Source organism: Channa argus, chromosome 22 (genome assembly GCF_033026475.1).
Source record: "Channa argus isolate prfri chromosome 22, Channa argus male v1.0, whole genome shotgun sequence".
Classification (NCBI taxonomy): Eukaryota; Metazoa; Chordata; class Actinopteri; order Anabantiformes; family Channidae; genus Channa; species Channa argus.
In genome coordinates, this window is record NC_090218.1 from 719513 (window position 1) to 743992 (window position 24480).

Here is a 24480-nt window from a genome sequence, read left to right on the forward strand (position 1 = left end):
AGACATAATGGGAGTTAAAAATGAAAGTAACACACGCGATCTTTTGTCAAACGTGCGCTTGTTAGGCGTGTACCATACCCAGAACTGCTTAGCTAGTGCTATGGGAAGTATGCTGGTAGGGTCGGACAGTGGAGAAAGTCGATCACACTTCCTGTCTGCGAAAGTGGGTGTCGACAGACTCCGCATGCGCACTGCACAGCAAGGAAAGCAACACGCCATCGTAAGTTACCATAGCATCAGTTACCATAGTGGGTGGTGTAGTCGTAGTGGAATGCGTTATAAGAAGAAGTGTCTCTAATATTTTGGCTACCCTATTTAAAATAAAAGGGCTAGCCATAACATTAGAACTAGAACATAAAAGGTGTATTCCATTTTGACGTGGGAACTTATAGTCTGTATCCAGGACAGATGTTCCTGTAGACTAAGCCAGCACCCCGCTGATGTGCTGCATTGTCTCAGAGGCACCTTTGCACAGCATTTTCCCCTTTCAGCTGAACTGCAAACTACTCATATTGAAATACTGTATTAACAGAAATACCTTTGGTAGTTGCCTCATACTCAGCATCACCAATTGTGTAGTGTAAAGTGTGTAATGCTAGACATATGTATTATGTAGGCTATCAACAACCTATCACACCCTAACTTATCCATTCATGTATGAATGGATAAAAAGGCACATGTTTAGATTTTTAATGGAAATTGAAATACTTTGGCAATGTAACATATTCGGAACCTTCATATGCTACTAAGGCTTTTGAGGTGAATGTAAAATTCACTTTGTCATTTTCAACTTTATTGACATAAAGGTAAGCTAAGAATATGAACCATGTGACAAGAGGCTTCAGGAAAATCCAGATATTTTAGAAGGAGAATCAATAATATACCATATTTTATATATATATTTTAGTATCTCTCCATCTTTAAGTATGCCTACTCTTATTTGATTTAGTAACGTCCTGTATAATTTTGCTGACACACACTGACATTAGTTTTGTAATACTAGCTTGTGAAGACAAAACAAGAGGCCTACTGCTTAACATGTCATTTACAGTAATTCCATAAAGTCTAAAGGAGGTTTTGAAGACAAAACACTGACCTAGGCACAGGTAAGATGTCAGCTATTCTCAGGCTGAACAGAAAGTAAAGATGTACAGTATTACAATCCTTTATTTGGCCAGGCATTCACTGACTGTCTTCATCCAGATGGTTTCTGCTGTTCCATGTGAGAATATTATGTTGATGACACTTGAATTTGCCAATAATATTTTTATTAACTATCAGATAAAGCAAAGTTACAATCAATCTGCTTTACAATTTTCACAAAGGTCAAGTTACAAAAAAAAAAAAGTTTGCCAATTTAAACATTTTACCTGATTACAGAAACAAACATTCATGTCCTAACCTTATCAAAACACTTTGACATCTACAAATTCTCAGGGTCAAAAATAAGTAAAACTATTTCAAATATGTCTGGAGGTAGATGTCAGAAGTTTGGGAACTTTATCACAACAATAAAAAAAAAATAAAATAAAATGTATTAGCTAAGCCAATGTCTAATTCTCAGCCAACACACGCACACTGTTGTAACATTCAATTATACCTATGTAACTATGTATTCTCAAAGGTACCTGCTAAATAATTGTTTACTTATCCATCACTTAAGAAGTTACTGTGGAGTTTGTGCATTTAATATCAGGAATTCCACTATTTTTAAATGGCTGTTAATTGCAAATACAGAAAGACTTATATTTACAAAAAATAAGAAATTTAATAAAAAGGTAGTAGAAAAGTTAGGTTTTATTTCACAATTGTTTAGTTTGTTAGAAAAAGAAAAAAAAGCTCAGCTGTTCAGCTATGATCTTGCTATGATATTGCAGCTCCATCAATGTTTCCAGATTTATGAACTGGTAAAAGATTTGTATAGGTGTAGAGAAAATTAATCGGCAGTAAATAAACCAAAGGTTGTCACAGTTTTAAAATAATTATTTCTTCCTAAAAGCAGTAGTGGGATTATCTGTCCTCCATTTCACTTGATCCATTTTCATCACAAAAATAATTCTTCTATCATTAGGAGGCAGAAAGACTAAGAAGCACACAGAACACACAGAATAGTAGTGTTCACAGCTCACTCTATTAAGAGTCTATCAATGTATGAACAGGCTTCATTACACATCTGTGGCAACTACTACATGTAAAGAAAGATTTCAAAAGCTTCAAAAATAAACCTATTGAGAGACACTTAAAAGAAAAAGATGTTTTCTTCTAGTGACTTCTGCTTGTACACTATACCAAAAATGACGACTTCGGTTTGAATTCCCCCTGAGAACAAACATATATTCATTATAATCCGAATATATTTCATAGCAATCTATTTAAAACAGAACAATGTTATATTTGTGATGGAAATCTTTTGAAAAAACAAAACTTAAAAGCAGGAAACACGCAGGTGTACACTTACATCACCATCATCCCCGGAACGCAATGGCGAAGGCTGGTAGACCACATTGGGCTTCGATTTGCTGCAGGAAGAGAGACAAAAAATAAATAAATACAAAAAACACAGTGACTATGTCATATATATATATATATATATATATATATATATATATATATATATATATATATATATATATATATATATATATATATATATATATATATATATATATATATATATATATATATATATATATATATATATATATATATATATATATATATATATATATATATATATATATATATATATATATATATATATATATATATATCTGACTAGTTTCTACATGTAATCTAAATTGTTTAAGTTACAGTTTATTGATCATCTGCCAAAATCCATTATAGTACAAGCATAACAAAATCCCCTTACCTTTTACTCTTCTCTGTAAAAGAATGAAATAAAGAAAACTGTGTCAGTAGGATATAGTATTTGGTACATATAAGTATGACAAAGAAACCTTCCACTTCAAGTTAGATTTTTCGTTTTACCCGTAAACTTGTATTGTATCTCATAGATTACATGCTCTATAATGCTGTGACAAAACTCGTATATGGAGCGGAGGGTTTTTGTACTCTCTTTAAAGACATGCATTTATTCAGGTTGCATGGTTATGCTAAAAAAATTACATCAAACTATATCGTTCAGAATAGAGTAAAATTGCTTTACTGATATTTAAACCTAAAAACCACCCCTGAAGGGACAGCCCGAAAGCTTGATGTTTTTTTTGATATTTAAACCTAAACACCTGAAGCAAGTGTTTTTAGATCCAGGACAATGTGGACCTCCCTGCAGACAAATATTACAACAACTGGTCACCTGCACTCCCATTATCTTCATGATAATGGGGTATTTGGGGATGTAAGGAGGAAATGAAGATTAATATACATTTGTTGTTTGTTTTAATGAACAGTTTGTGTTTGTAATGTATTAATGGGTGTTGCAGCAATCAGGTCCTAAGGACTTTACTTGTTTCGATAAGCTGTGTTAATATGGCTGCCATGGACTGACTTTTATTTTCAGTTCAATTTAAAGTAACCTAATACAAACAAGCTGGCTATATAGAGGTCTAAGGTATGAAATTGTGCGATTTGAAAATGTTATTTAAAAAAATAAATAAAAAAAACAACTCACGGGGCAGATATCCTTTCTTGTGGGCATACCAAATGGCAACTCCCAAAAGGACCAACAGCAGCAGAGCCACTATTATTCCAGCAGCAATACCTCCAGTGTTTAAGTCACCTTAGGTAAGAAACGAAGCATTGAAAGTAAATAAACTTTAGATTCTGAGCATCATTAGCTGAAGTATGATGCGGTAAACTACCCAATTTGTGAAAATCGAATTTAAAAACGAAATAGAAAACAAAAAGTTTTAGCACCCACATGATTCAAACTTCTCATGGGCATTAAGATGAAAGTTGTATCTTTAAAACTGTTAAATCTTAGACCAAACCATACTTTGATAATTAAAATGATGATGAACACTTACGGACATCCATTGCGATGGCTTTACAGCTCTGAGAACCAAGCTCATTGGAAGCCTCACAGTAATATTGACCTGAGTCCATCTTGGTTGCAGAAGGGAAGTCCTAAGCAAACAAACAGGTTACAATTTAAAGTCGAATGGGTATCGTAACTGTCATAGTCAAATTGGAATATAGTAATAAGTTGTCTCTGACCAGGTTGCCATTCTTCGTATTTAGCCTGTAGGTGAAATTCTGGAAGGCAGGCATACTGCCAGGATCAACAGGCAGAGGAGTGCCATTTTTGTACCACTTGTATGTGGGAGGGGGTGAGCCATCAACATCACTGCATAACAGGAGGGCCTTTGTGCCCGTTGTCACTCTGGCTGGGACTCTACACAATGGTGGAGATGGAGGCACTGTAGGACATAAAATTTAGTTTTTAGCTGGTAGCTGGTTCGATCAGAATGTCAGTCATTTCCCAGGGGTGATATGAGTGGAAACAAGGAAAGATGTGTATCCTTACCCAGAACTGTCACCTGCACACTGGCTTTTCCAAACTTTTCGTTGCCAGACACCTCGCAATCGTACGTTCCAGTATCCCGACGTGTCATTTTAGTGAATCTCAGATTACTACCACCGTACAGGGACACTCGGTCAGCATATGGTGCTGTAAAAGATTTGCAGCACAATGTAACAGGACAAAATCATTCAGGCAGGATGAACTTTATGAGAAGTTATCTGAATCACCATCCAAACATTATGTGTATATGGAGAAATGTGCTGAAATTATTCAAAATAATTAAACATATTTAAATATGCTGAGATGTTGATGAAGAAATGTGAATCTACTTACTTGTTAGTTTACCATCAAAATACACATATGTCTGTGTCCCTGTCAAATCCTGAAATTTCCATTCAAGTCTGGCAGATGAACCAAAGTCTGCTGAGTAGCTGCATATCAGGTCACCTCCTAAAATAACAAAAATACAGTTGTCAGTACAAGCTATAACAACACTGTTATACTGTGAAGGTCTTCTATTTTTATTAAACAATATTAATTTCTAATTCTTCAATAACTTCAAAAGCTTGCAAATTATCTTTCTTAGGTGATCACATTTCAAAAATCAAAGATATCATTTACTCCAGTGATAAGGCATTGTCTTTAATGTTTGCAAAGAATATTCATATATTTACGTTATGGGTATTTTTAGTAAGCTGTTCCCAATAACCTGCAAAACCTTAATTTTTAGGTTCACCTTTACATTTTCTGCATTTTCATTTTCGCACATGCCAAGAAACTCCACGACCACTTCCAAGACAGCAGAGACACCAAGCACATGTGGCAGAGCATCCAGGCAATCACGAACTACAAGACAACATCACCTGCTTGTGACCGTGACGCCTCCTTCCCAGATGCGCTGAACCACTTCTATGCCCGGTTCGAGGTACAGAACAACATGAAGGTGAGAAAGACCACCCCTCCTTACAGTGACCAGGTGCTCTGTCTAACCACAGCTGAAGTGAGGAAAAATCTATGCAGAGTTAACCCACAAAAGTCTGCTGGACCAGACAACATTCCTGGCAGAGTGCTCAGGGAGTGCGCAGAACAGCTAGCGGATGTCTTTACAGACATCTTCAACATCTCCCTGAGGAGCAACGTTGTTCCTATGTTCCTACATCTTACTGATTATCGATAGATCCTCAGTGGAGATTGTCAAGAGCACCAAATTCCTCGACTCGGATCACAAGACCCTACAGAGGATAGTGAGGACAGCTGAGAAGATCATTGGAGTCTCTCTCCCCTCTATTATGCACATTTACACCACACACTGCATCCGCAAAGTCAAGAGCATTGTGGACGACCCCACACACACACTCTTCACTATCACACTAAGAGGTTCCGAAGCATTCAGGCCGCCACATCCAGACTGTGCAACAGTTTTTTTTCCCGCAATCCATCAGGCTCCTCAACACGCAGAACTGAAATGGAACTCACACACACACTACAACCCGAACTCAGCACACACTCATCACAATTTATTCCACCATCATTTATTTATTTACTTATTATTATTATTCTATACTGAACCGCACTAGACCTGCTGTTTTTTGCACATTCCACTGCAATTGCACTACACTGTTTGCACTAGGTTGCACTCGATGCACTTTACATAGCTTGTGATGTTTGTAGCACCTTGGTTCTGGAGGAATGTTATCTTGTTTCCACTGTGTATAGTAGAAATGACAATAAAAGCCACTTAACTTGAAAATTTACGGTGGTTTGACAGTTGCCACACAGAGATCCTAACTACTGTGACTGTGTTTTGTCACAGAGGGGATTTTCAATTATGATCCTAAAGCACACACAAGATGGGGGGAAAATGTTGGAATCCTTTTATTAACATCACAACTCTTTGTCATAAAGTGATATTCGACATTATACATCTGCTGTACAAAGCGTACACACATCACAGGCCTGTATAATTTCACCTTTATTAGAGTTCAGAGTTTTTACTGAAATATTTACAGTATGTAATTTAAAATAATTGTAAAATAGTGCAACTATAGCAGAAACTTTGCTTATGGAATTATTAGTTCATTTGTTTTAGGGATGTTCTGATAACAATATCAATTTAATTTCACATTGATTGAGCTGTTAGGGAGAGCTGTGATTTGCAGTTGTTTAGGACAAGTCACAGCAACTAAAATAATGCTGACTGCAAGCTCTCCTCTGCTGAAGTGTTACGATCCAGTTGCTAAAAGTTCTTCTCATAACATGCTTAATATTTACGACTGACATTAACAATTTTCTTTTTCACAGGATTTACAGGTCTGACTACCTTAGAGCCTCCAGTCATCCTGTTTTTCAAAGTCTTCAAGTGTGTCCCCACCACCATTTGGACCAGTGTCCCGCTGTGTCTCATTAGCAGTAGCATTAACAGTTTAGTACTTGTACTCATACTTGGTTTTAACAAATACTCAGTCTGGGGACAAAGTTGTATTGTGACATCCCTAATTTGTTTATTACATCATTCCTGTCTTATCTTTCACATTAAAATGAATGCATATTCTTAGGACTCACCTTGATTCTCATTCACTTTAACTGATGGAGTGCTGGTACTGACTGTAAATGCACTTACACCTGAAAACAGACATTAAAATAAAAATAATAATTAGACTTAGAATATGAGCTTGTGTTTAGTAAACTGATCTTAGCAAAGTTAATAAATATTGCATGCAGAAGAGACAAAAGAAAATTATACAAGCACACAATCACAATTTACCAAATATAATTAAAAAGTTGAATCCATTACTGATTCAGTTGTTGTTGGAGTTAGCGTATTATTAACAGACTTAGCAAACATTCATCATCACCATTTTAAGGGGCTCCATTTAAATTCTCACTTCCTTAAGTATAGGTATTGCTTTAAGTCTTGGTTATGATGATCATTACTGTACAGTAAGTGTGCTGCTGCCCCACAAGTTGACAGAGCAGCCACGTTGTGGTTATTTCAATAAGTCAGTTTGACTTTAAAGAAATTACAACTGCTGTTTGTTTTTTTGTTTCTTTTTTTTGTTTGTTTTGTTTTTCACCAGTTATGTAAGAACAGGCAGTTGAATAATAATGAAAAAATTAATTATAGGTTAAAAGACCCAGCACAGTGCCACCAATACACCAAAGTGTATTATTGCATCTCATCTCTGACTAGCAATTTCCACATGCTTTAGAGCATCCAGGGTGTGGACATGTTTAAATAAAAAAAATAAAAAAAAAAAAACCACACACACAACTTGCTGCTAATTCCTATCTGCTGAGTCAGACAACTTCTTGTGAAACTGTTGTCAGTCCACCTGAAACAGTCTTTTCGGGAATAGCAATGCTACAACAGAAACTACTAATCTAATCTAAGTGACTAATCCAAGTAGTGACTAGCCTGAAACATTTTTTTATACATTTTTACATTATATTTTTGAATTACAAACATGTTTTACATGATTTAACTTCAACCTTGTTTTTTTAAGAACAGAGGCAGGAGCCAGTTAATTATCAACTCTGTGCTGACTCACTTTGTACATGTCACTCTTGTTGCTGCAAAGTGATTGTTAGTTAAGTTATTGACAATCAGCCTGCAGACAGGCAATCTTAGCTGAGATTGAACAGCATAGTTATAGTTGTGGTTTGAGACAGGGAGATAAGCCTCCAGTGTAAAATGAAACCTCCCTCCTTCCTCCTTTCGTTGTTTGCATAATTTGAGAGTTTCGGGGTTAAGGAATATGAATGAGCCTTAAGGTATACATACACATTGGAGAGTCATGAGAAACTCAGTTCATAGCACAAATAGTAAATATTAATATTCACTGTTACTATTTTAAGCCTTTAGGTTGCAATGTGCAGGATCTGTGCAGCAGGTGTACTGCTGGCCCAAATAATCGAGCAGAATTGAAATGGACAAAAACCATGATATCCATCAATATATGATGGTCTGTCATCATGAAATGAGAGAATTTTAACACACATTTTTGAGCTACTGAGGTGACAAGTGAATGAGGCTAAAAAGTTGTGCTCACACACACACACACACACAGATTCTAAGTATCTTTCATTATGGAATGTAGCTCACAGAAAGCTTGACAGAGAAAACAAACCTTTTGGGACCTACTGCGTGTGTTCATTGTTTAACCTCACATCGTTTAAACATTCATATATTTGTATTCATTTTTAAAGTTCACTAAAGAGGAACGTGGAACTAGCGGTGGATGCTGTACTTGCAGAGCCTTCTTTTTACATAAACAGTTAAATAATAAGACAAGAAGGAAAGAAGGAAATAATGAACCGCCCCTCCCTAATATTTATGTAGTTGCTGCTTTAACAGCTTCTCCTCATCCCAAGAGGCCGAATTGATCTGTAGGGCCAACAATAACAAGGGGCAAGGGACATCATGGTTTAATATGTGCTGTAAATTATTATGCAATATAAGACTAAAAACAACACACACACACACACACACCTCGCCAACTCCTAACCTCACAAAAGACACATAATTTGCTTTCCAAGCCCAGGCCCGAGGTTCACATAGTGACGACTATGGCAACATTGCAACAGGCCATTTAATATTTAGGAGCGTTTGCTGATATTCTTATAGATGCAGAGTTAAACCGTGGAGATATACGTAAGTTTGTCCAACTGTAACGTTATCGTCAACTTTACTCACCTGTCGCTGCGCAAACGAACAAAACCACCGAAACCAACCAACAGAGCATGTCGGTTTGTTTGGTCCGAGTGTATCCCACCATGGCTTTCCTACAAACAACAACACTTTTTTTCAAAAAAGAAGAAGTAGAAGCTGTACAAAAAATCGTCCTCGCGTCGGGTAAAAAAAAAAAAACGCAGTGTCTAAATTTTCAAACGCTCAGTATCGATGTTTTCACCTTCAACAGCCGAGTGTCCTCTCACCTGAGGAGTCCGCCCAGGTGACAACAAGCTCGGTAACTTCCGGTTTAAGGCTCGTCAATCAGGTCTGTGAATGACGACAGTGTGGAAAAACTGGTTTGACCAAAACTAATTACAAAGCTGATTTCTAAGAAGTGTGGCCAAGCAACTCCAAACACACATACATGTTGGCCTGTCTGTATTTGTCAGAACAATGCCTTCTTTAATCCTTACTATAGACATCATAACTTAAAGCTGAACCCTAACCACAACCTAATTCTAAACGTAATCCAAAAACACCTTTTAGGTCTCAAATGGCCCTTTCTCTTCTTATTCTAATTTTGCGGTCCACCTTAAAAGCGGTATTACACCAATAGATGGCGTATTTCAGTCATTTCCAAGCCGATTAAAAACTGCAAAACCTTTTACATATTTCGTGAATAAATACTTACAGTAATGTTGACTGTTTTACTTTAAAATGACACGTTGTTGAAAATATCAAAATTGTAAAAATGTAAAACAAACGCTTTTCATCCTTTGTTTGTGTGCGTCCCAGAGCAGCTCTTTTACAACATGCAGCCCCTAGAACGCGTGGTGCATGTAAAGTGGTTTACGAGGCTGTTAAAGTAGTACCTCTTTCCGTGTATCAATAGTAACTGTTAAAAAATAAGAAATAGGCTGAAACATTAAGGCAAATGCCCAAAACTGTTCTCTAGACAACGATAACTCACTCATGTAAAAACAAGACTTGTTTGGGTATGTCATATACCATACTAGAGTCGTTTATACTAATGAGTGCACTTTTACTTTGGTACTAAAAGAAGTAAACAATCATGAAGCAATGAGTCTCTGCTCCTGAAGCCAGTAGTGGTTTACACTATGAACCTGGTTCGTAGCTTGGCTTATGTTGTACTTGTATCAGAGTGCTAAAAATGTGGGGAAACTCGGGTAAATTTCTCGAACATAAGATGACAGCCTGATTTAATTCTTAGCATATGTAATGAACAGTCAGAAGAAGAAGAGGACAGAAGAGACAAATTAATCAAGGTTCAGAGGCATCAAATGTTCACAAGGGTTTTCCAAAGCTGGTGTCACAAATATTCTATCAGCCTGAGGAAAGCAGATTTTTATAAATGAATCCAACTCTATAGAACTCTGGACTTAAACAGTTTCTCTTCAAGTTCTGAACAGGAGCTTTTATTTTTTTTAGTCAGGATACAGCAGGTGATACATTATGAGAAGGTTGTATTTTGACTGGGGAATGGCTGCTGAAAGTATGTGTTAAAAAGTAAATAATTTATCTGCGTACATTTATTTTAGTAATGTCATACTGCTAGTCCACTCTGTAAACTTATTATAGAGAGAAAACAAACACCCACACAATACAAAGTGGTTCCACAAAAAACTGACTTTCTACAAAAATCAAGCCATGATTTAATTTCAGGTTTTTTCAAATTGGAGACAAAGGTTTCGAAGAAAGATGGTTGTAAGTAGATTGGTATTGACAGAGAAGCCTCAAAAAGCCAAAGAGAAAGAGGGATAGTGGTTTTGCAGATGAAGAAGGTGAGACAAGAGGATCAGGTTTCCTGTAAGCTATTAAGCCCCATCTGGCCTTAACCTTCCTCACTAGATTACCCCAAGTACCAACAGTGAGAAGGAATTGACGCTGAAAACCTGCCACAGAGGATCAAACAGCAACACTTAAATAACAAATGTGCTACAAGTAAACTTTAAGCACTAATTATCAGTGAAAGTTTGGGTCGGGTCTGAGCTGTAGTATAACGTGGCACAGATTTTTTTTACACATGTGCATCTCAGTGCTTTATCCAGGCATGCCAAATATTCTAGGTGGAGATTGAAATATTTCATATCTCCGGTTCATAGACAAAGAGTTCTGCACAGCATGACTGCTGCATGGACTTCAGTTGTATTCAAATCCTCTGTCCCTCTTCACCATCCAACGGATTCCTTCTTTCAGTGTAATGTCTGTTTCTTCTCAGATTGTAAGTTCTTATGTGTTTGAACAAACAAGCATGTTTTCCCAAAACCACTAGATAGTCCATGTACAACAAGATATATATTTTCCAACATCACTTTAGGCTCCAGTGCTTATTTTCTATGCATTGTATCGCATTTACTGACATAACACACCCTCTAGCATAAACAGTTCTGGGATCTTCAATGTAAAATATAGAGTTTAATTGTGAAACACTTTTCTACGCGCAAAGTCTGAGTTACCTGGGTTAGTATTCACTGTCAAACGTCAGGTCAAGATTCAAGCCTCTGCGATACAATGTAACACACAGGTTCACAACCAAGGAGCAGAGCATTTTTATGTATTATACACATGTTTCATTATGCAGAATCAATGCATTAATAGGCACCATAATCACTCAAGTGTGTGTGGACTTGTTCAACTTGTGTGTGGGATTAGCAATAAGAAAAAAATAAGTTTAACTTGTACTTATATTTAGAGCAGCTATTCTGCTTTTAACTCTATACAGTGCCTGTGCACCTATGGTATATAATTCTGAGGACATTCTCATCTGTCAGTCTGTTGCTTCGGATTTGCCATAGGCCCCTAATTTCCACTGACAAAATTACCGCTCATTATGAAAAGCAACAGTGTCCTCATCATTTGTCAAGATTGTAAGACTAGTTAACGTGCCATTTCCTCTGCATATACTGTATTGTGTTCTGGGATAGTAGTGATAGTGTCATTTTCATGTATGATCGCAATGGAGCAATGAAGGGAAATGTCCTTTTAAGCAAGAACAAAGATACATGGTCAGCCAGTGTGCAATCAAATGCTCCCTAAACTACTTGCTGCATAATAAGACTTCAATTTCTAAAGCTTTGGTATTACTTAATGTCAATTTCCTTTTTCTTCCTTCTTTTTGACATTCTGACAGTGCTACCCTCTAAGATCAACAGCACCTTTACCTTAGCAGTGATGAGATATGTACCCATAAAGATTTCATGCATAAATACATCTTGAACAATCAATGGAAAGTTCACTCAAGTCATTTAATTCTACGTTTTATTTAGGTTGGTTTCATTGAACAAGCATTGCTCTTCTTTGTTGATACCTTGACTTTTCTGTGTAGTTTATTGACTTTGTACAGTACATAGACCAGCAGTAGTTTTCAGTGCATTTATATGATTGTGCTTTGGCTACAAACCTATTCAACTATATACAATAGTAAAAATCCATTACATCATCAGAGAAAACATTGCAGAATAAAAGCGTAATTAATGTAAATTTATAAATAGGAGCATCAATTTGGATTTGACTTATAGCCCTCAGAGACATAGTGAATAAATATGACAACAAACCTCAGATGAACACAGATCATATATGTCAGGCACAAGTGAAAGGCAAAATAATAACTTCATCACAATCACCTTCTCCTTGACTCCTTAGAAAAGAAGAGAGCAAAGACTTTATTGCATGCATTAGTAGTCAGTCAAAAAGTTTTTTTTCTCTGCTCACCCTTAACGCTGCCAAAGCTCTCTGCGCTGCCCTACCTAGATCTTATCCACAAATGCAACAACACACCACTAGACCTTTGTGGGGAAGGTCGCCTCAATCTGCCCTTATCATTTGGCAGCCAAGAAGAGAAGCAGGGGACAGATTTCAGTCAGGCAAAATAGATCGCTTACCTTAAAGAGTGATGAAAGTCAGCAGTAATGTTGAGTTGCGGTGTGCAACATTGCAAACCTCTTGTGATAAGAACATTTAGATCGCTGTGTGATATAGCTATTTGACGTTTTAGTTCATAGTTTCATCCTCCTTGCTATTAAGACTGGAGGCTAAAGATGAAACAAATCACCAAGATGAAATGAAGATTAAGATATTAGATCGTATAGAATATATTGTAGACTTTCAATTTTATTTCTAAGTCATATACATTCTTTTTAATCTGCACCCTGTAAAAAATTGACCAGTACTAATTTGCACTATGCATTTTAACATTTTGTTAAATGAGAGTAGGAGTACTGTAGAATATAAAATGTATGCAGTAGTACGTGTGCTTATTATTGAGTGCTTGATGTACAGTATGCAGGCCTGTGGCACAGCAAATACAGTATAATCTGCACGTTCATTCCATTAAATTCTTTGCACTTTATGCATATATTGTGCACAACTTGTGGAGTCTCCACCAGCAGTCAACTGATTATTATGGGTGCAGTGTTAACATATGCAGCACTTCGGCGCCTTGTTCACAGCCAGTGAATTTCCAGGAGCATGGGAAGTGTCATCAAGGTCAGCAGTAGGCCATTGCAGCTCTGTAAGAGGACACTCCAGGCTGAACAAGGGAGGAGGAGTTCTGCAAGAAGAAAAATTTATGTAGTATTTTGTTTGGCAGTCACTCAAGCGGCTTTTTTTGTGTGTGAAAAGTAATAAGATGTACACAGCTGTGGAAACGATGATCAAGAACATTAGCAGCTTACTTTTCTCAACCACTGAGGTTTTGGACGTTGTTAAGTTGGCCTGTTTGATGCTGCAGGTGAAGTTGGACTTTCCATGCGGCAGGTTTTTAAACAGCAGGCGACAGATGTTGCCTGGGAAAATACGAACTTTAGCGCGGCTCTTCGAGAGGGCATGCTGCTCCTCATTTGAATCAGTGGTGTCAAGGAGTTTTTCACCCTGTGTGTACTTGCAAAATGCTTCTGGTGACTCAGGGGTAAGTGAATATTTGCAATCCATCCTGAGATGGTCCTCATCTATTGAGCAGTAGGCCAACTGAATTGCCTTCTGGGCTGATGCAAAGCCTATGCACAGTTTTTAAAAAAGGAGGATCCATTAGAAACACCAATTTAGAAACTTTGTTTGGTTTTCAAATGAAAAACATGCAAATATAAAAAAAAGCCCCTGAGTTAACATCATGTAAACCAAAAATTATCTTACCAAAGAGTAATATTGTGATAAGGAAGAACATTCTCACAACTTTCCTGAAAGAAGACAATAAAACAGAGTCAGATCAGATTCACAGACGGTGAGCACTACAAAAGAATTAGGCAATTTATTCTCCTTTCAATACTTTACATTATTGAGCTTCCAAAAAGCTGACTGTGCTATGAAGAGTGAGGTCAGATTTCAGATATGAATACCACATTTCTGCGGCTATTATATAACCCACAGAGGTTACTGAGGAAAAGTCAATGTATCATAATACTGAACAAATGAATAGAATGCATCTTTACTGTTTACACTGCAAAGAGATGAATTGCAAACTTCACTGGTCAGTTGCCATCTCTGACGCATTTCTATGCTCAACTGCACAGCTGATTATTTGCCCACTTAATATGTTAAGAAAATGGACGGAGCAGTTGAGCTTTATTATGTTGGCTTCACGCAAACCTACAGCACTCTTACCTAATTATAAAATTCGTTTCAGTGCTGACCCCGGTGTTTAACCAAATATTTAATCCAGAATATAAGGAAAATTTAAGACTATTTTGTGTGATACAGTTCAATATTTTGTCCTACCTTTGCACTCAGAATGTAATAGTAGAGCAATCAATCTTACCTCATCTGATGCAGTTTGAGCTTTCCACAGTGCTCTGCAGTGTGATGCCAGGGGTAGATACAGTAGAGGTCGGCTTATAGAAAAAACAGAGGAGAGAGAAGGGAGAGGGACAAAGAGAGAGGGAGGGGGAGAGAGAGGTGGGAAAAATTGCTGCTCCAGTGGACTTGTCAGTACTGTGGGTTTATTTCCCTTGTTTTAGCCTCAGTTTAACCAAAGGACAGAGGCTCACATGTCAATACACAAACCTCTGTCCCAACACTGAAGCACTGAAATCAGGCTGCTGAAAGAGAAAGAAAATGAAAGAAAAGAAAATTTCATTATCTGAAACACCTGAGCCATTATCACACATTTGATCATTTGGTATGAATGTACAGTAAATGTCAGCAGTTTCCCAATAGACATTTTATCAAAACATATTAAACACAAATACTGAGACCTAATTAACATTATTATTATATTATGTCGACATGATCTATGCCATAAAACATTTTGTGGCAATCCGTCCAATAATAAATGCCTGTTTTAAATTTGAAGTGGGTTGATTGACCCGAAGACTGACACTGTCATTTCTTTTCTCATTTCCACATTGGTAGCATCATCATCCACTCACCCAAAACACATTTAAGGAGCTGCATAAAACATTTTTTCACTATATGCCATAGACCATCACCATACATTTTCAACAAAACTGAATATTTAGGATCTTCAACTTATAAGTTGAAAGCCAATAGATTAGCATAGGGAAGTCAAGATAAACCAAATGAGACACTGACCCTGTGGACTACTACTGGAAATCTGGCATGGCAGTGAGCAGCCAGGTTAGGCCTATAATTCAGAACATACAGCCACTTTATTAGTGTGGAGTTTAACAGTGTGCACAACCACTACTGGCAGCCTCTTAGTAGTCAGCAGCACTGTGTAGGTGTTTTTTTTTTAACATTCACACTCACGTTCACACCTGCGGGAAATTTAGAGTCACCACTTAACCTTAAATGTATGTCTTTGGACTGTGGGAGAAAAGCCACACAAGCACCGGGAGAACATCCAAACTCGGCACAGAAAGGCTACAGTCGAACCTGCAACCTTTTACATGTTAATAGTTTGTGCGAATATTTATGAACGGGGCATGGTAAAATGAAATAACAATGTTTTGCCAAAAAACATTAAGAGAAAACAGATTTTTAATCATTTCAAATCCCCTAGATTTGTAGAGGAGTACAAACCTACAGTAAATCCTCTTCACACTGTTCATTCATCTTGTCAGAGACCTTCCTAGACAGTTGCTGAACAACTGCCATATTGAAGCCGTCTCCCAGGACAGAAGTGTTGTAGAAGTCCTAAAAGACATAAACCTCAGCACTTATTCAAAGCAGATGACAGCTGTTACTTTACCCTGTACTTTAGATTGTATATGCACTAAAACCACAAATTGTTTCAGCTCTGTCTCTTCCCTTATTGACCATCAAAATCAAAGAATGCAGGTGCATTGATCCTTGCTGCTCCACTTCTGGATGCTGCTGATGCTGACGCTGATGCACTGCAGATGAAACACAGAGCAATCACCTAATCTACTTCAGTGACATGCACGCTACTATGAGTACTACTTCTATACTTACCATACCATATACTGTACACTATCAGATTGCTCAAGTTATTGATTAGGTCACTTGCTTTTAAAACACTAGTTTGTACTTTTCAAGCCTCTTTTCTTTAAGGGGCATTACAAACCTTTTCCCTGGTGAAAAAAATTATACTAGGTTTGTGCATTAATTTTCTAGTATTTCTCCTACCATTTATGAAACTCTTTGTATTGCTGTGTTTAGGCATAATTACATTAGATTTTTATGTGCATGAATGAATGCATCTGCAGTTTATACAAAAGATTTGTTAAAAGTTAAAATGCAGTAGGAAAGATTTGCTTCTGCTACCTTTTATTTAATTGTCCAAACTGACCTCAATCTACTGTAAAGACACTGTATAAGTACAGTCTCAGCGGCAGCCTGCACTGGCCTGCAGGTGGACTGGTATTATTGGAATGGCATTAGTAAATCTTTTCTTCCCTGAGATAATGATTACACACATGTATTTCTGCAGGTTTAAATTCTTATAATCTAATAATAATACAGTGGTACATCAACTGAAAACATCTGTGTGCTGTTAGTGGAAACAAAGTTGACCAAACAGGGGTTTGGGCATTTAAAAACAAAACAATAAGCTAAAGAAGAGTCTAAAGGTGCAATAGGCCTGAGGGTAAATGCAAAACTGCGGAGAGATAATCATTTCTGGGTCTGTCACTGTGAGCAATATTTGTTTTAATGAGATCCACTAGACAAATAAGAAGAATTTTGTTTTCTAATTTTGTTTTTCCAGCCTGCTCTGCAGTCTTTGTGACATTCAAGTGTCATGTTTTTTTCACTGGTGATGCGACTTTCTGTTAATGTGGGTCTTCTGAGTCCATGATCTCTTACTTTCCAAGGGCAACAACTCTGCTGATTTACTTTATACTTATACTGATTAGCATTTAAATTAATGTGTGTTTCCATCAGTCTTGAAGCTAAGTTGCTAAATCTCCTATTTAAAAACAATGTGCATTTTGTTCTAACTTTAATCAAATTCATTTACCACAAATAATGCATAATGTATGTTTCCTTTGTTATCTCAAGACACTGCTGATTAAATATTAATGATTGTTCTTACTTTCATTTATATTTTAAATAAACCCCCCTCCCCCCACACACAAACTTAAAAGTGCACCGTATAAGATTAGTATGAATGTAGTATGTATGAATGTAGTGTTAGAAGAATGTAAAACAACCAAAAAAAAAAAAAAAAAAAAAACGTGCTAATGGCAGACTTGTCAGTGGAGAAAGGACTGCAGAAGTAGGGGCTGGGCCTGACAGGTGGAAAAGGTGTTTGAGTTGATGAGTATGTTATGTTACATTGTGATATGTTGAAATTCATTAGTGAAAAAAGGATGAAACAAATGAACTGTTTTGAAATAGGAGAAGTGAAGGTCTGGATGAGTAATGACTACAAATGGACAAAATACTGACTTCTATGGGCCCGTGCGCCGTATCTGTACTGGTGCCTCCAGTTTTTGTCCTGCAGAGGGAACTCTTCTTTTGCACCACAATGAAAATTCCTCCAAAACGTGTGGATGAGAGTTTCGTATTGTTCAGAGATGTAAAGTGATTTTGTTGCCATAATGTGTTAAAAACATACCTACATCCCAAGAGACTGGAAAACGATGCAGCAATACTGTAATTCAATGCAACTAAATCAATTTTCCCTCAAATTTCACTGCAACTGTGTGTGTGTGTGAGCGTGTGTGTGTGTGTGTGTGTGTTAGAGAGGACGCACAGAGCCTTAGCTGTATCCTCAGTCAAAGCTGCTCTGCTGATGCTCCTCTCCTCTGTGCTCTGTTACACTGGCCGCAGCTCAGCCTCGGCTTAGGAACCAAATATCAGGTAAGTTTCCTCCGCAGAATATATATATATATATTTATATATATGTATACACTGCTTAGACGTGAAGCCCGATTTTGCTAACGGCTGAAGATGTGCCATGTCAGAAAGCTGTCTGCAATGCTGTGCACCTCTTTAACTTGCAGTGAGGCGCATTCACTGAAGGGTTTGCTGCAGTGAAATCACACTGCATGGGCGTAGTCATATCTGCATTTGGACTGCAGGCAGAACCGCACATCCAGAGCCGCGGTCAGAGCCTTAGTCGATACCATGGCTGTATTGGTTGGGTGCCTTATTGACTGATATGGGGCCGCATGTTCAACTTTCTTATGATGTCCCATGTTGAACACTGTCAGGCAACAACGTGGTGTGAACGTTATTGATCTGATCGGAGAGACTCCAATCGCCATGGAGCTTCAGCTCTTCGCCACGGCCTGTGTCCTCTTTGGCAGGGTAATAATAACACATCAAACCCACAGTATGTGTCTTTCTTTTTTTATTCGATGTTGGCATGCGATTGTTAAACTTATTATTAGATGATATTAAAGAAAGCTTTAGATGCTGCAGATTAACCAGGGAAATGGTACCACTAAGATCAGAAAAGTTTCATTAGGATTTTGTAGGCCAAATCATTGCACGCAGGGGTGGCAAGAGATATGTCAGGGTGGCATGATATGGCACAGTCCCGAGGTGGGGGTGGCTGTGAGTAGAGTCCTCTGTAAAGTTTTTTAAAAATGCATGTACTAAGGTGGATCCCATTCAAATTAGCAAACCCTCTCTATACTCTTTGTTTAGGTGACGTAAACAGATTACATCATCCCCTAAACTCTGAGGGCTATTACACTGTCATCCATCAAAATAATGAGTTACAGTTGATGTTTTAATTAGATTTCTTGGTATTATAACCCCAGCTTTCATGTTAATTTGATACATGTAATATAATAATGTTTATTGTAATGTTATTATAAATACGTGTTGTCACTGCCAGCTCACCTTTCAGCCAATCTTTTACCCCCCATATCTAAAAAAATCTAAATTAATCATTGACCAAAATGTAAATTGGAACTACCAGTGAACCATTAGTGATAATTAATGCAGCAGGAAACTCAAAATCAATCCATCAATGGTGTCAAATACTGAGGCTGTGTCAAAACCTGTGGTTTCTCATAAATACACACCGTGTCATCGTGTGACGCACAGGGTTTGGGAATCTTTCTGATCCGTCAGAAGGGTGAGCCTCATACAAAAGCCTTTAGAATTTGAATATCCCTGCACTGCTGCCAGTGCTGTCCTGAGAGTCTGTGTCACAGTAGGCATTAACAGCACGTCTCCACAGTAAGAGAAGTTATGGATCACATCTCTTCTGAAAAAATATTTGAAAAAAGATATGAACTGTAGCTTTAATGTTGAAAACTCTGAGCTTGAGTGGCCAGGTATCCACAGCATGATTCTCATGCAACTTGACAGTTCATTTCAATGCTATTTACTGCATTAATTTTTATTCAGACAAAGAAAAAAATGTAGTGTTTAAAATGTAACTGTTCTTTTATGCACATACTGTAAAAGTGATTTACTTCCTGTTTGCATCTCGTTTAGTGAGTTCAGTCTCAACATTTCTATTCACTCCACGTGGGCCTCAGATGTTTCCATGTCTAACTTATCTGGAAAGAAATGTCAGGGTGGACTGTGAGTTCCCCCCCACCTATCAGGTGCCCGGCCCCTACTGTGAATATCGGCAGGACAGTCGGCTGGTCGGCAGCACTTACCCCAACACCATCATCTATGTGTCCACTGAGGACCGCAGAAGGAGCAATGTCAGCCTGGTCAGTCCCAATCTCTGTCGCCTCACCTGGGCCCCGATGGCTGATGAGAAGCCATACACCTACACCTGCAGGGTTTACCAGGGAACCGACTGGAAAGAGAACAGCATGGCTGTGCATCACAGTGAGTAGAGTTTTCTTTAGCTTCTTTTTTTTTTCTCCAACACACCATTAGGACCTCGCCTAAACTCACCTTCTGCTCTGTTGCAGGGATCCTGCCAATCTGCTCTGCGATCAGTGTAATGTTCAAATCTGCGCCCTGGTTTTTGTCATTGGTGATGTCACTTCCAGTGGCTGTGGGTCTTCTGAGTCCATGAACCCCCATAATCACACAGCAACCTCTCAGTGGTTGTTTATGATGATGTTGTTTCTGTTTTTTGATTTTTATGCAGAGTAGAAGCCAAAAATCACAACCAAATAAAGACTGAGTAACATCAAATTTCCATTGAGTATTGGACTATGGTTTAATAATGTACCTTTGAGGTATGTGATGTACTAGTCCTCATTGTCACCACTTTGAAAACCATAGTTTCAGAATGCTATTTAAAGGGGGAAGATATCGCGATAATATCAAATGAAAGACAGTGAACAGTATTCATTTTCTATTATAACGGCCATTACAAAAGAGCACATTAGGCTACTGAAAGTTTTTTAAACTTCTGTCTAGTTCAGGTCTCTCTTGTTTGGACCTGTATATGAACAATCCTCCATTGATGCCTAAATGAAATTAATTTGTGGTTTTGTATTTTTTTAAGAAAAACAGAAGCTTCTTATAGATTTATATTGCATCTTATTGCTGTTTTGAACACACAAGGATTTACTGACGCTGTATACTAACATTAAAAGTGGAGATCTTCTCTCAACATTTACATCTACTGCTCCTGCAACATTCAGTAAATGAGATAGTGAAGAGCCATTTAGATGGATTCATAGTGCTATAGATTTATCAAAGAATGGGCTCATTCCAGCTTTTTGTCTGTCACTTCTCCCCTATGTTAATTACATTGAGGTTTTACAGTAGCAGTTTTCTCAACTTTACACAGTATTTAGGCAGATGTTTAGCTTTCAAATAATAGCAATGAATAACTGCTCAAACACTGCCTTCCCGCTAGCGATGGTAATCACAGTAAAAGTGAAGTAAGAAGTTATCTCTACAAAAGAACCTAATGTCAGGTTTAGCTGGTTGTAGTAAAGCAAAGAAAATGTCAGCGGTTTTCAACACATGACCAGGATGAACATTATTTAGAATTTTTGGCAGGGTCTAACGAATATACACCGCCGTTCACTTTGTGCTTTGATGTTAATCTGCCCATCACTCTAAAAAGACGTGTTTGCCAAGACTGTTTTATTATGTGCATGAGGTAAAGATTTTAGCTCTGCAGCCAAGATGTCAAAATGATTCTGTAGCTAAATGAGTGACAGTTCATTTATAGTTTCAGTAACAAATAATAGACAGATGACACCGAGGCAGAAAATGGTAATGATAAGAGATGACGGAGGTGTGAGCTTTGCAAAGTTTGCAAAGTAAATCGTCACTGTAAAAATTGTGTTTTTAAATTAGCCTATAATGTCCTGTTCATCTATGCATATGTTAATGCTTACAGAGAATGTATTTAGTATGAAAGACTTTTGAAGCTTCACGTGATGTTTTTAAAACTGCTTTCATTTTAACGTGTTACATTTAGAGACTACAGCTTAGTCTGAACACACACATATAGACATTTCACCAATTGTGCATAATCATGTCAACAGTGTTGCGTTTAAGCTGTCATTATTTTATTTCCTTGCTACACTTCTCACTGTGCTTGGTAAAGCAGTACTTGAAATAAAGATACTGTTATATTTTTCAAATAATTAAGTCAGCTCATAGTGCTGACTCTACTCCAAAAAATATACTAAACACTATATCAAAACTATAGTAACAAATAAAGGTTATGTACCATAATCATAAATATCAGTTTCCAGTGTTTTCTCTGCAAAAGTTCCTATTTCAGTCAAATACTCGCACGGTGCCACTTACAGTCATTTATTTTTGCAAATTACAAGTTTTTTACCCCTGGTTTTGATGTAGTTTACTCTGAAACATGCATGCAGGTATAATTATGTATTTGGGGTACATCATACACACACTTTTCTTCTCCACTAGATGTCACCAAAACATGTGGCTGCTCTATTTGTCAGTTGGGTGGTGGGATTTCCACTGTTTGTCCTGCAGATGGAGCACTGGGTTTGCAACATTTGATATGAGTTTTTTTTTTTAACAAAACCGAAAATGGTGTAATCAATAATATGAATATTAGTATCAAACTTCTCCTCAAGTTTCTGGTATTTGCATATTTGACAAGATTTACTAAAAATTATTGTACATAATAATTTAGTACATTGTACTTGTGACTATTTACACTGTAATAATCTGTAAATAATAATCTGCTCTAAATCCAAGTTCTAGATTTTAAAGAATATTTATCCTTTTACTTTACTATATACTGTATATATGACATCCATTGTTACTAGCTACAGGAAATTAGGATTCTTGGATAGGGATCAAATATCATTGCATTAAAAAGTTAAAAAAGGATCTTTAAAGCAGAAATCTGGTGGGGACATGCATGAGATGGGGAAATACTAAACTTGTATTTTATTTTAATGGCATGTGTGGCTTGCCAGACTGGTGGTTTGCGACGATGTAAATGCTGCATGATCAAACACTTTTCTAGTATCTCAGTGTTATGATGTGTCACACAATAGTTGTTTTCTTATTTTCCACACAGAAGCAAAAAGATGTAGCAGCAGACATTCTAGAATAGGTAACACGTGTATGTCTTTAGGGCAGCTGTATGAAAAAAATGTGCTGCATAAGCAAACCATAGTCACTAACGGTAAATGTGAAGATAGCAAAAACTGAAGCTGAACTCACTTCCTGTGATATTAAGAATACTGCAGTTCAGAGAAGCCAGTGGAAATGTTTTGTATATGGAAATGAAATGGGCTATTAGTGCAAAGGAACAAATAATACAGTGCCTGTCTTTCTGTTATAAATAATTTTCAACCCAGAAAAAAACCTTTCAAGTAAGACTCACAAAAGTGCTTTTTGTGCCTCAGTTCGTTAATAAATTGTCAATTGTCAAAACTAACAGGTTTACCAAATACCAATGAATTATTGGTGCACTGTTTGTGTTCTTTTTTTGTTGTTGTTGTTGGGTAATTTAATTAAAAAAAGACACAACCATATTTACCTTGAACCTGCCATGTCTGTATACATGCATGTACAGTTTAGAATATATGTATATTGTATAAACAATTTTTTTATAATAGTATAAAAGTTAGAATATCCCTACAGTGCAGTGGCCTGGCAACACTACCACAAAACCTGGGAACCTGTTTTTTGTCTTTTTATAACAAATTAGGAGATTTCATTAATAATTGAAATGTTCTGTTGTATGCACATTTTTTGTATAGGACATATACATTTATTTAACAAATAATTTACATTATTTAGAAAATTGTTTTAGTCCATACACATTTGGTCAGAAGATGGCCAACACAAAACATTGTGTTCTGTAAGGTTTTCACCATCTTTTTGTTGCTTGTTTCCAAAGACTAAAGTTACTATAGTGTAACTTCACAATGTAAGAGCATTTTACTGGAGCGGTTTTTGAAACTGATTCATAATTTTTCAGCAATGAGCTGGGTCCTGGCTTAACCAGAGTTGCTTGCACCCATACAATTATTCTGATTTCCTCAGTGTCCTGTTTAAGCATCAGCTGAAGGGACTAAGCAGCAAGCTGCTGTGAGGTTAATCACATCATGAATTAGTCTTCATCCTGGCCTTCCTCTGAGAGATACAATGATGCACTGCTGCTCTGACGCTGGATGTGCATGTGCATAGTGTATTTTATATTAGCAATACTACAGTGGCTCAAACCACCTGATTTCCAGGCTTTTTTGCCTCGGCCACATAGATAAATTAACATGGCTGTAGCTTGCTGTGCACACTAAATATTAGGTAGTCTAATGTTTTGGCAAATGAATAGCTAATATGGAGAAGGGGCACTAATATTTAAGTCACAAGTAATTTGCTAATCTGCATTGTAATTTGCTGTGTTGAACTACACAGGTTGAATATAAGATTTAGGCATGTTATCATTCACACCAAAACAAAATGAACTAGAGTAATGACTTAACAAAGAATCAATTTCCACTATATGCACTGCACAATACTACACAAACAGCAGATGCAACACATTTATGAATATTGATGAATACAT

The 24480-nt window shown here is 37.1% G+C and overlaps 3 protein-coding genes across 5 annotated transcripts; 1 reads left to right on the top strand and 2 right to left on the bottom strand.

Moving 5' to 3' along the window:
• Window positions 1-1251: 1251 nt before the first annotated feature.
• f11r.1 (F11 receptor, tandem duplicate 1) lies at window positions 1252-9455 on the bottom strand. Of its 2 annotated transcripts, XM_067491717.1 has the most exons (11): window positions 9394-9455; window positions 9177-9265; window positions 7046-7105; window positions 4817-4933; window positions 4487-4630; window positions 4177-4379; window positions 3987-4086; window positions 3632-3739; window positions 2870-2882; window positions 2459-2519; window positions 1252-2319 (listed from the first exon to the last, which is right to left on the bottom strand). In XM_067491717.1, exons 2-11 carry the CDS (start codon window positions 9256-9258, stop codon window positions 2284-2286), a joined length of 924 nt encoding a protein of 307 aa, XP_067347818.1. In that variant the 5' UTR covers window positions 9259-9265; window positions 9394-9455; the 3' UTR covers window positions 1252-2283. The 2 variants fall into 2 exon arrangements, with proteins under 2 accessions (XP_067347818.1, XP_067347817.1); XM_067491716.1 differs by having other exon boundaries at window positions 9177-9412.
• Window positions 9456-12425: 2970 nt separating this feature from the next.
• Window positions 12426-18175, bottom strand: LOC137108027 (thy-1 membrane glycoprotein-like). Its single transcript, XM_067492292.1, has 6 exons — window positions 17982-18175; window positions 16152-16265; window positions 14929-15208; window positions 14307-14350; window positions 13850-14170; window positions 12426-13725 (listed from the first exon to the last, which is right to left on the bottom strand). The coding sequence occupies exons 3-6, from the start codon at window positions 14931-14933 to the stop codon at window positions 13619-13621; spliced, it is 477 nt and encodes a 158-aa protein (XP_067348393.1). The 5' UTR covers window positions 14934-15208; window positions 16152-16265; window positions 17982-18175; the 3' UTR covers window positions 12426-13618.
• An 87-nt stretch (window positions 18176-18262) lies between these two features.
• On the top strand, window positions 18263-23346 carry si:ch211-215c18.3 (uncharacterized). Of its 2 annotated transcripts, none has more exons than XM_067492291.1 (4): window positions 18263-18395; window positions 18749-18870; window positions 19989-20336; window positions 20423-23346. In XM_067492291.1, the coding sequence occupies exons 2-4, from the start codon at window positions 18801-18803 to the stop codon at window positions 20527-20529; spliced, it is 525 nt and encodes a 174-aa protein (XP_067348392.1). In that variant the 5' UTR covers window positions 18263-18395; window positions 18749-18800; the 3' UTR covers window positions 20530-23346. The 2 variants fall into 2 exon arrangements, with proteins under 2 accessions (XP_067348392.1, XP_067348391.1); XM_067492290.1 differs by having other exon boundaries at window positions 18265-18395; window positions 18539-18870.
• The last annotated feature ends 1134 nt before the right edge of the window (window positions 23347-24480 follow it).

Coding starts and splice junctions, on each gene's coding strand:
- f11r.1 (XM_067491717.1), bottom strand. CDS start 9,258: ATGGTGGGATACACTCGGACCAAACAAACCGACATGCTCTGTTGGTTG. Junction 3,740..3,986: donor AGCCATCGCAATGGATGTCC/GTAAGTGTTCAT, acceptor TTCTTACCTAAG/GTGACTTAAACACTGGAGGT. Junction 2,320..2,458: donor GTTCCGGGGATGATGGTGAT/GTAAGTGTACAC, acceptor GTTTGTTCTCAG/GGGGAATTCAAACCGAAGTC.
- LOC137108027 (XM_067492292.1), bottom strand. Junction 14,171..14,306: donor TATCACAATATTACTCTTTG/GTAAGATAATTT, acceptor AACTGTGCATAG/GCTTTGCATCAGCCCAGAAG. Junction 13,726..13,849: donor AACCTCAGTGGTTGAGAAAA/GTAAGCTGCTAA, acceptor TTCTTCTTGCAG/AACTCCTCCTCCCTTGTTCA.
- si:ch211-215c18.3 (XM_067492290.1), top strand. CDS start 18,732: ATGTTGAACACTGTCAGGCAACAACGTGGTGTGAACGTTATTGATCTG. Junction 18,871..19,988: donor AATAACACATCAAACCCACA/GTATGTGTCTTT, acceptor CATCTCGTTTAG/TGAGTTCAGTCTCAACATTT. Junction 20,337..20,422: donor CAGCATGGCTGTGCATCACA/GTGAGTAGAGTT, acceptor GCTCTGTTGCAG/GGATCCTGCCAATCTGCTCT.